This window comes from Cynara cardunculus, unplaced genomic scaffold (assembly GCF_001531365.2).
Source record: "Cynara cardunculus var. scolymus isolate 2C unplaced genomic scaffold, CcrdV1 Un_Scaffold_1172, whole genome shotgun sequence".
Classification (NCBI taxonomy): Eukaryota; Viridiplantae; Streptophyta; class Magnoliopsida; order Asterales; family Asteraceae; genus Cynara; species Cynara cardunculus.
In genome coordinates this window covers 104,712-116,746 of record NW_020200693.1, presented here as the reverse complement: position 1 = coordinate 116,746, position 12,035 = coordinate 104,712, and the positions used below count along the sequence as shown (strand labels likewise).

General features: G+C 33.5%; 1 protein-coding gene across 1 annotated transcript; it reads right to left on the bottom strand.

The window, feature by feature from the left end:
* Positions 1 to 1,221: 1,221 nt before the first annotated feature.
* Positions 1,222 to 2,063, bottom strand: LOC112502271 (proline-rich receptor-like protein kinase PERK8). The gene has a single exon (XM_025106138.1). It carries the CDS (start codon positions 2,061 to 2,063, stop codon positions 1,365 to 1,367), a length of 699 nt encoding a protein of 232 aa, XP_024961906.1. The 3' UTR covers positions 1,222 to 1,364.
* Positions 2,064 to 12,035: the final 9,972 nt, after the last annotated feature.

Sequence of the window (12,035 nt, the reverse complement as noted above, 5' to 3'; positions counted from 1 at the left end):
TATATATATATATATATATATATATATATATATATATATATTTTCCTTAAAAGTACCGATGACGATGTGTGTTTGGTTTATGGATTGGGTCCTGTAATTTATTACCAAGAAAATGGATCATGCAATTCACGAGGATGAGATTTAAGAAATGGAAGAAATTTACGTACACAAGATTATGATCGATAACGTTAAATCTTCATATTACATAACGTCATAATAATAATATATAATATGCAAATCCACAACCAGCACCATTATTAACATAAAAGAAATTAATTAAAGAAGAAATTACAATAAAACGGAAATAGATAGTTTAGTATATGCCATGGATATCATAAAATTACACAGCAACCATATTACAACACAGTGCTAGCTTGTAGATCTGCAACCTGCACGCCTGATCTTGTCAGTGGTGATGGCTGTGTGGATGTGGCTTATGTGGTGGAGGTGGGTGATCGACCACAGGTGGAGGTGGGTGGTGGCAGGGGCGGATCTAGCTTGTAAAAGGTGGGGGGAAAGGCCCCCACTAAAAAATTAAAAAAAATAAATTTTCTAAGGGTAAAAGTTGTTTTTTTTTTATTTTCTACCATGGTTTTCCTCCGTAATTTCTTGTTAGGCCCCCACCAACTAAAGAAAGTATCTTGAAATCAACCAAAAAACTGAAAAGTTTCTCGAAATTGATAAAAAAAACCTTAAAAATCCCTCAAAATAATCCAAAAAACTTCAAAAATCTCTTGGAATGGTGGAATAAGGCTAAAAACACATAGGACGACTTTGTGGGCGTTTAAGCTACCTTAAAGGTGCCCCCACTAGACCAAAATCCTGGATCCGCCACTGGGTGGTGGTCGACCATAGGTGGAGGTGGAGGAGGGTGGTGGACAACCGGAGGTGGTGGTGGAGGATGGTGATGAACCACAGGAGGCGGTGGAGCGTTGTGATGGTGGGGAGGTGACCTGGGCATCTTTTTCTCTGTTTTGTCGCCGGAAAATATCCAAAAGGGCTGGGTTTGTGGCGGTGGTGGTGGGTTTGAGCTTTTATAATGGGGGAAACGTCAAAAAGGAACCTGTACATGTGTTGGTGCTAGGTGACTTCCACGAATCTAAATCGGTATCCAAGTTCATCTTTTTATCTATTTCTACCCATTTTGGTGAATTATTATATGTATTCTCTCATTTAATTTATAAAATAGCAGTCAACTTGGTTGTCAATTAGCAAACAAAGTCAACAAAAATTCAAATAGATCGATACATAATAATGAAAACAGTTTTACACCACATTAAAACAACCATATTTATTACACAAATTTGTTCTGAACTTGAAGCTTGCGCTGCTGCAGGAATTTTAGTAGTCCAACGTGTATAATCTCACAACTTCTGGCCATGATGGTGGTCGCCAGTACTAGAAGATGCTGCATCAATGACACCAGAATTCAAATGCAAACCTTTTCGGAAATTCTCGATTTCACTCTTCCTGATATCTTCTTCGATGTGTATATCATCTTCCACCGAAAGCATCACTGTTTCAGTCCCATGTGGTCCTTGTACAATACTCTCTTTCACTGTTCGGTGTTCATCCACGTGCACATTTTCAGCCTTTCGGACCATCTTCTTCTTCTTCTTGAGGAAACACCACAATGCAGCCATAATGAATGCCAAGAAGAAAACACCACCACATGAAACAAACACCACCACAATGATTGTCGTATGGTTCCCTGGAGAAGGAGGTGGTGGTGGTGGTGGTGGTGGGATCATATGTGGAGGCGATGGCGGTGGGATGGTATGTGGCGGTGGTGGTGGGATGGTATGTGGTGGTGGTGGTGGGATTTTATGTGGCGGTGGTGGTGGGAGGGTATGTGGCGGTGGTGGGACGGCATGCGGAGGAGATGGTGGGGGGAGGGCATGTGGAGGCGGTACCATGATATGTGGAGGAGGTTGTGAAGGTCTAGTGGGAGAAGGTGGTGGTGGCGATGCATGAGAAGGAGGAGGAGATGGTGGTTTTCCGGCGGGAGATGGTGGTGGAGGAAAATGTGGGAACATATATTGCGATTGAAGAGACGCCGCCATTGTAATTTGTGAAATATTGAAGAGATTGATGGAATGTGTATCAAATGGTAGAGTGATGGTTATTTGTAATAGATGAGGAGATTATTACTTGCAAGTATCAAAAGACTTGATGCACATTTTAAGTTTTCAAGTCTCTTATCATTGATTGTATTGGAAAACACTTCTCCAAACTCTAAAGCCTCCATATTTTTCTATTTTGTATAAACTAATAAACATTATATTTCATACATACTTTTTCTTGTAATCATGGGATATTGTTGACGGATCACCGAGTAAACACCGACATTTTTGTAGCCCAAAATATCTATCGACGAATTACAAAGGGATTAATGAAAAGTCAATATCGCTTTGTAATCCGTTGTTGATGAATGATGGATTATAGAGGTAATTTTACAATGACTTGTTATTCCATTGATAATTTGTTGTTGAGTGACGATAACGGTTTTAGTTTTTCAAGATTCCTTTGAAATCCTGTTGGTAATTTGAAACAACTACCAACGGATTACCGGCATATTTAAATGTAGGTTTTTTAGAATATTTGTTTTTTATGACATTCGTCGATAATCCACCATTATTACACAAGTAGATTTCCAATGGATTACCAACAAAGTGCATTTAAATTCACGTTTGTATGACATATGACAGTTATTCGTCGATGATGTTACATATTACCTACGAGAATTTGTTTCTTTTTATTTTTATTTCCAAAAGGGTTATAATTGGTTTTAGTAGGTTAATTTTGATGAGTTGTGATGGATTACTGCCTAGAATAGGGCTATCACAATTGCTATGTATACAAAAAGGAAACCAAAAATAAAACCAAACCGAATCTTTAGACTCCAACACGGATACAAGCGTCTGAAGAGGATAATTATATCATTGATATCAAACTTTTAACCAAAAAAGATACAGAACCATCATGTTTTAATAGAAATTTTGGTCGATCACTATGGGAATCGAAGAAGCAAATATACCTTTAGATACTTATTAACATCTTTTAAATCATCCAGTTTCTCAGATTCAATGTATTCTATACTTTAGAACTTTATATGATATCTATATAATCTATAGATATCATATAGAGATTTGTCGTCATAAGTCACACCTTGGAAAATATCATTGGCTCCTAAGGCTTAATTACACCATTTAGAACCTTATATGATATATAAGAACATCAACAAAATTTTAAGGACAACTTGTCTAGTACTATCCTATTCAGCCCTAGTCATACCAAACATGATACAGACAACTTTCCTGTCTAATCTTGTTTTGACAGAGCCTATCTAGTCCTGCTTTCTTGTCCTATCGAGTTTTGTCCATCCGTATCCAATGATGTTTACATAACAAACCCTAGCTTAAGGGTGTGGATTAGGATTAGAGTAGTGGAGGTTGTACCAAACCAAATACAAGCTGTAACGTGTAATAATTAATAATTAATGATGTTTTTAAAACTTTTTTCCAAATGTTTTATAATATAACTAGAAGGTACTCGCGCAATGCAGCGAGATACATCTTTATTTTAATGTTTCGTTTTATCTTTTGTCTTTGTTGATATATAATACGGTTTATGTGGTTTTGATAAAAATAATGTTTTTACTTTTGAATAAAAATAAATTCGAAGATATCATAAAATTTTGAAAAAAAAAATATTGATATTTATATTTAAAAGAAGATGTTTATCCTAAATTTGATTATGTTTATCTGCGGTTAGTTATACAAATTAACTTTTTATAAAGATAATAACTAAGTTTTTGTTAGTTATCAATGATTATCCTAATTATATTTTAGATTTTTATATTTAAAATGAGATGTTTATCCAATATTTGATTATCTTTATCTGCAGTTAGTTAGACGAATTCAAGTATGGAGTTTAATAAGTTGTACTTATGCACAATTTACTTGTAATCTTAAATTTTAAGTAATATGCATTAATAAACAGTACTTCGTGGAAAAAAAAAATGGTTTTTAAGAGTTTTTGTCAAATGCTTTATAAAATAGTATAGATTAATTAGAAAATAAAAACACATTACAAATGTAATCCAATGTAATATAAATGCAAACCGAATGATACTATATAATACTTAACAATTTAAACTCTTTTTAAATTAATTTATCAATATCATTAATTAAAGTGACTGAAAATGTGTATCTGTTGATGGTAAATATATACACACGTAAATATGGCACAATAGTGGTGCAAGTATACATCAATTATTGAGTTCGCCTTCAAGTAATATAATGGTATAATACTAAGATCGTATCCGTAGGGGCTTAAAGGCTGGTCTTACTAAAAATTAAGATTTCCAATAACTTGTAGTGCAAATTTGGATTTTATAAAATTGATCGTCTTTTTGAGATAACTAATGATTTAAATGACATGTAATAGAAAACGGGTATGTATGTAAGTTTTTCCAAGAATGTGATAATAATTTAAATGGTTGACAAAACCGTTCACAAATAACCCCACATGGTTTCCTTCTCTCGAAGCTACGTCGTGCGAAATGTGGTCATGGTCTCGCCATAAAGTGACCACAACTGCTAACTTTCGGTTTCGCAACTTTAGTAAGTAGATCTTGAAGATCTTAGCTCCGCAAGTAAAGAGAGATGTGTATATCTTTATGACACACCTACTCAACCGACATCTGAACCTTACTAAAGATTATGCAGCAACCCCTATCTCTATATGATTATTGACGATTTTCTCAAACCTCTTTGCATCATTCAAGTCCTATTTTAAATTCGTCCATCTCTGATTCTAAGATCTAATATTAACACACATAAGTGAGCCGCTTGTACTCTTTGAGTTAAAATTTCAACTTGAATGACCAGATTGAAAAGTTGGAAAAAAATGGTAACACTCAAGTATTACATTTTACATATTGGGTTTGGCTTACACCCACACCCAAAGAGGAGCTTAGCTAATGCTTAAAAAAATCATAATAAAAGAAAAGATATATTTTAAGTTAAATTGCATTAACTGAAATTCGACATTATGGCCACAACGTCGCCACAGTGGATAACAAAATTGAAATGTAGAAAATAAATTACAAATAAACTAAGTGAATGAAATATAAGCTAAGCCTTAAACTTCTATATTGCTGAAGTTCAAGGTAAAAAGTCTTTGAAGATGAATTCCCAAGCTTCTTTTTATAGGTGAAGAATGAGAGAGATCGAGAGAGACAAGAGAGAGGGAAAAAAAGACATTACGAAGGTTGTATTCTTCTTCGGTTTGTCTTGATCTCCTTTTGAAAGAGACTTGAAAGAGGAGAGGGACCTCTTAATGATGACTTCTTCCGCCATGTTGTCATGATCTCATTTGTCTTCTTTTTTAATTCACTTTCATGAAAATCTCAAGGTTGATCAGAATTCAAATCTGCACCTCATTTCCAGAATTAGAAACAAATCTGCTGCCAGAAATCTTCACATATGTTGCTTGCCAGTGCCATAGTCGTGAACTTGGCCACAATGATGCACAAGTTCAAAAATGACACATACACTAATCAAAATGCAAACTAGATCCATAATGACCAGTGATGCGCACTTAAAAGAGTAAAACAGTCCATCGATGAGTGATTGCCCTTCTCCGACCCTTACTGTTGTAGTAACGAGCTTTCCTTCTGTCGGCCTTATCCTCAACAACTCCAAATTAAAATAAATAAATAAAGGGGAAATATGAACACAAAACGGGAAAACACACACTAAAATAGAATAAAAATTGTTGGTCTCAACCATCGGCTTTTTAGATTTTATAACTAACATCTGTTTCAACACTTAGAAATAAATTTTTATCATTTGCCTTGTAACATTTTTACCCGATAACAACATCAATTGGGTATAACATAAAAGGATTAACATTTAAACTTTAGTAACTTGTGAGGGTTAAGGTTTCGGATCTTACTCAAACATCAGATCTATAGCTCAGATAAACTTGTGAGATTAAATCTTTGATTTGATTATTCTCCATCCTATCTGGAGAATCTAATCTTTGATCTGACCTATCATTTTGGTCATTCTATCTTGATTTTCAAGAACTCACAATTTGTTCCAACTTATTTTAGAATGAAACTTATAGCTTATATTTTGGAATAGAAAAAAATATAATTTTTACTTATAAAAGTCTTGTAACTATCTTTATTGATCCAAAAACAAAAAGCTTTCAACAAAATCGAAGACTAGTTGAAATGACGTCAAGATAGTCACCAAAGTTGATTGGTTTGTCATCTAGTCGAAAAAAGGTCAATACAAGATAAAATCAAATAGTAGTCTGACAAATACTACTATTGGCAACCCGGATTTGGAGTGCAAACTTGTTCAACAAGTTTGGCTCATCAACTCTTTGAACACTTATCCTGATATGGGAACATGCTCAACATGCCAGCCAAAAATAAGTTCTAAATCACTATTTTATTAATTAGTGTCGTATTTTTTTCATTGTTCCCTCTGAATACAAAATGATGAGACAAGATAACAAATTTCTACATCAACCATAAAGACTTAAATAAAGAGTACAAACATGCATGGATCATCAAATCAAATAAAGACATGTGTTAAAGTTGAATAGTAACATTTAATACAATGATGACTATAAAAAGGCACCCTTGTCATACATTGCTATTCACCCGTTCTGATAGATCTTCTATGTGATAGTTTCTTAGGCAAAATCGACATCGACATCTAAAGAATTATCTTAGTCCTTAATTTAAATCTGAAAAGGTTTTTCCTCTCACTCTTTTAGTATTAGCACACTTATCACCAGTCAGATTGTTTAGAATCACAGGTCTTACCTTTCTAGCTTCCGTAACAAATTTGTAATTGTTTTAATACAAAATATATAATTAAAAGTGAAAAATTGTTATGTTTGTACTCAAATCCCCCTTCTACAAATGCATTATGTGTAAATCATTATATCCTAGGACCAATAAAAAGACATACTAACGAAATGTAAATGACACTCAAAATGAGAGTTATCATCCATAAATATAATAATTTCTTTTTTGTCGTATTCCTTTTGATTTGTCATTAATTTTGATATATTCAGAAAAAGATGATTTGATACTTCATTTTTCATTTTTCTAGATCATAAATAATGGTTTTCATATAAACTTTTTATTTAGTAGATATGAATATATTTCATTTCTTGATATAAAATATGAATGGTTTTAATATAAATTTGAACATGTAATCATTAATTAAAAAATGGTTGGTTGATTAATTGAACTGCAAAATCGATTAATTGATTATTACAAGTCTCGTTTCTTAATTTTAGTTATAACCCAAATAACCAATTGAAACATTAACCGGTTATTATACTGATGTGGCGAGTGAGATGTGGTATCTTACCACACAACCAATTGGACATTAACTTTCTTTAAGTGTTATGTTTGTAGTGCCACAGGGATTGTTTGGTTCATGGGATCTAACTGAATCTCATGAATTGGAAGGACAAATTTATGTGACTAAATTCCTTGGCTTTGTTTGGTTCGTTGATCGAATGGAGTGGATTCTAACGAATTTTTTGATTGAAGGATTTGATCATTCCTTTGCCTAAGTCGAATGAACTTGAATATTCTATTACTTGATCATTGATTTCATAATTTTACCTTAAAATGAAAAAGAATAACATTTGAATTCAATTTAACCAATGCCCCTACCAACTCACCACCCATTGCTGTCAACATCACCATCATAGCCACAAATCAAACACATGGTACATGTCAAGTCTGATTGAATTTCATTCTAACACTGTCAGATCCCAATTCCTTTGATAGATTGCAATTCCACCGGATCCCTTTTGTGGACTTAATTCTGCCTTAAGATCTCTTGGTGTGTTGCCTACATCAATTTCTAGTTTTCTTTTACGTTTTGCACTTCTAAATTGTGAAGGCATCTTGTATGTTAGATGTTTTGTCACATCACTAATTAACCAGTATTAATTTGATCTTTTAAATGTAGGTTTGAAATATCACTTTCAATTCACAAATCGATATATATATCATAATTTATACAGATATAGAGTTAAAAAACTGTACTAAGACCTCACATGAAAAATGTAAAAACAAAAAAGTTAAAGTCATCACAAAAGTGGATATATAATTCCACTCTTGCTTTATCAAAACCATCAAAAGGCATAAGAATCTTTCGTAGAAAAGAAAAGGAATTCATAGAAAAAGGGCGATGGCGACAAGAGCTTGATGACTTGGTATGCATGATCGATGCGAATAGGGATTCCTATGAATGGCTATAGAAAAAATCCCAACAACCCACCCGATTAAATATAATAGAGAAGATACAGTACAATAGTTTTCGTTAAAAACTCGAAAATTGGAGAAAAAACGTTGGATTTCAAAGAAGAATATAACCTATTTGATAAGTTAGTGTTATCACATAGATTGAAACTACTTTTTAAATACACTTACACTGTTCAAAGAAATTAACTCATGTGTTTCTGCACTTTAAAACAAATAATTGTATTAAAGGAGATTTTAGAAAGTAGATGTGATCGTGAAACATATCATATGATAATATAATTCTTAAGAATCAAATAATTTCCTATGACTTCATAACATCATTCAAATTCCTCATAAGGAAACCTCAGGTGTTCGTTGGGTTGGTTCGAAGGTGGCAAGGGGCGGAGGCGAATCAACGTAGGATACTTCAAGTGACGGTACCATTTAAGTGTAAGAAACGTAATTATATATGGATATTATTTTCAAAATCATTATCGGTTTAATGGTTAGTTCTTTATTTTTTGTATCTAAGTCTTGTGTTCTAGTCTTTTATACCAAAAAAAATTGAGAAACATAAACCGGAAAAAGATAAAAACTATAAAATAATACAAAGAGGATTCATTTGAACCCACGCCTAGAAGGGCAGAAAAAACCATGCAAAATATCAATATTTGTGTTATCATTGTAGCTTCAAAATATATACGATTGCACCCAACATATTAATATTGTGGTACCTTTTATAATCCTAAAACTTTTTACACTGTAACAGAGGAACAAAGTGGTGGCCTGTGCCATCGTATGAACCATAGGGGTCCCCCTGGCTATGAGTACCGAATTATAGAAATCCACAAGAAAATGTCGGGTCTTACGGAATTAGATCACTATAGCTAGACTTGGTATAAGGCACTAAAAAGAGAAAAGGTTAGAACTCAGGGATTAATTCGATGATCAAGTTAGCTATAGATGGGATCTTGAAGCATCAGAGTTATATTGCACGATGAGAATAGTCCTCTTGACCTTTGATTTCATATTGTTACTTGCATGGTTTTGTACGAGTTACTCCTACCAAGCATATACATGTTTTTTTTAGGGATTGTGGGATGTATTTCGAGGGAACGTTTGTTATCATAGACTCCCAGAACAATAAGTGTCAATTATTTATGAACAATCATGCACCCACATAAGATCAATGCTTGGTGCAAGTCGCTGAGCATTTGGCTTGATCGTATCGGTTTGAGTTTTGGATTTAGTACTGTTTACACGTTTTGTTTAGTATATCTAAGGGTACAATAGTAACGACCATATCAAAGGTCTGGTGTTCAATCCTTGACCCTCTTACCTTTTAAAATAGGGCGTGCTAATTTCTTCAAAGAAAACATGAAAATATTATTTACTTATCGGGTAAGATTTTATCAACAAGAACGGATTTTTATGCAACAATTTACCCGGTAAGAACTGACTGTGGTAAGAGTCATTGTCTTCACTTATCGGGTAAGACTCTCGGTCTTTGCCTCGTTCTTACCGGGTAAGATTTTTGATCCTTATCATATTTATCTGGTAAAATAATATTACTTGATAAGCACCTACCCAAATAAGTATTTGATAAACGGCTCCACTGATCCTCGTATCTTTATCTACAAATAAAAATAAAATAAAAAAATATAATATCAAAAGGAGCCCATATAGTCGACCACTTAAATCCACGTGTCACTCACGTAATGGACAACCGTTTCCCCTTTTCTTTTTCGACATTTGTTTCTATGCTTTAATTTCAAGTTCTCATGTTTCTGCTTACGTACTTATCCATTACAAAGACTAAACATCTTAAAATATGAAAAAGGATTAATTTTCATAAACAAAATCAAGATTTATAAACAACACTTATCAATTTATTATAAGTAAAAAAAAGTTTTAAGTTCTTCAAAAACTTCTTATTAATAGTACAAATTGTTCATCCAAACACTCAAAAAACTTATTATCAGTGTCATACAGAAATAAATCAATAAATTATTTTTATAAACAATCTCAAACACCCATCATTAAGGTTTTTTTTCTAAATTAGAACAAAAACCCATATCAGATCGATTAAATCATATATTTTTATTATTAAAGTACCGGTTTGTGTTTGATTTTATGCTTTGGATCTTGTAATTTTATGATCAAGAAACTGGTTCATGCAAATTAAGAGCAGATGATATACAGAAGCAGACAAGATGATCGATGATATATATAATATATAATATGCAGATCCACAACCAACACCATTATTAACATCAAACTAAAACAAAAACGAGAATTAAAGATGGTTAAGTGGTACCTACTACATAGACTGCTATGGATATCATAAAATTACATAGCAACCATATTACATACAACACAGTGTTTGTAGATCTGCATCCAACACGCCGGATCTTGTCGATCAGTGGTGGTGGTGGTGGTTGTGTGGATGTGGCTTATGTGGTGGTGGTGGAGGGTGGTGAACCACAGGTGGAGGTGGGTGGTGGACGACTGGAGGTGGGTGGTGGACGACTGGAGGTGGATGAGGGTGGTGGACGACTGGAGGTGGTGGAGGGTGGTGATGAACCACAGGAGGTGGTGGAGGGTGGTGGTGGTGGTGGTGGTGAGGAGGTGACCTAGGCATCCTTCTTAATTATGTCGCCGGAAAATATCTGGAGGGTTGGGTTTTGTGGCGGTGGTAGTTGTGGGTGAGGGAGGTGGTGAGTTTTTATAAGGAAGGAAATGTCAAAGAAAACGTGTCCATGTGTTGGTGTTAGGTGACTTCCACGAATTTTCTATATTTTTATATCGTAATATCAATTTTCGTATAAATAAATAAATACAAATAATCCAACAAACGATTTTGTTAATTGATTTAAGCTTTATCTTTAAAGGTCAAAAATATCCGGAGGTTTTAAGTTCAAATCTAAAAAGAAATAAAAATCCTCTTTGTGACCATGGTTGTTCAAATGCGATAACTCCGAGCTATCCGCAAAATCGGTGGATAAGAAAACACTTCCAACAGATTTTATTTTCCCTATTTTAAGAAATTGTGTCCCTTCTAAAATCATAGAGTCGTGAAAATCTAATTATCTTTACTAGGAAGATTCCTCTATGTCGGCTACAATTTTCACCGTTTTGACTTTATCAAATTTATACTCCATTTTCCCTTTTGAATGTTTTTCAAAATAGAGGAAACCGGTAGGATAAATTCCGAGGATATGAACATGTTTAGAATCACGCATACTATCATTTCTATCTTCAACTATACACACTCACCATAGCTGTGATTCTAGTCCTTTAAAAGAGACTTGTAATCTTCATTTTTCACTAGTGGATTTCTTTCTGTAGTCTTTTCCATTCGTGGTTTTCTCCCGATTTGGAGTTTCCAGGTAAATCTCGTTGTTGTCTTCTAACTCTACTTTTTGTTGGATGCATATTTTATCGGTTGCTGATGGATCTTGACATTTTCATGGAGGCCTGGTATCATTTGAACATTTTTAATTACTATTTAATTGAGATGAGCAACGCTCTTGACGATCATGTATTTTTGAATCAGGTTTTATTCATTTATATTTTCTTTGGATTATATATATATATATATATATATATTTTAAACTTTTGTTTGGATATGTGTGAAGAAATATGAAAATATGATGGTGTTTTATTTTAGAGTTGTGTTTTTTTTGTCTATGAAGCACAAAGTGTTATATCAAATTCAATCTCATTGATGGAAATAATTAGAACA

Excerpts from the sequence above, each read along its gene's own strand:
- LOC112502271 (XM_025106138.1), bottom strand. The coding sequence starts at position 2,063 with ATGGCGGCGTCTCTTCAATCGCAATATATGTTCCCACATTTTCCTCCA.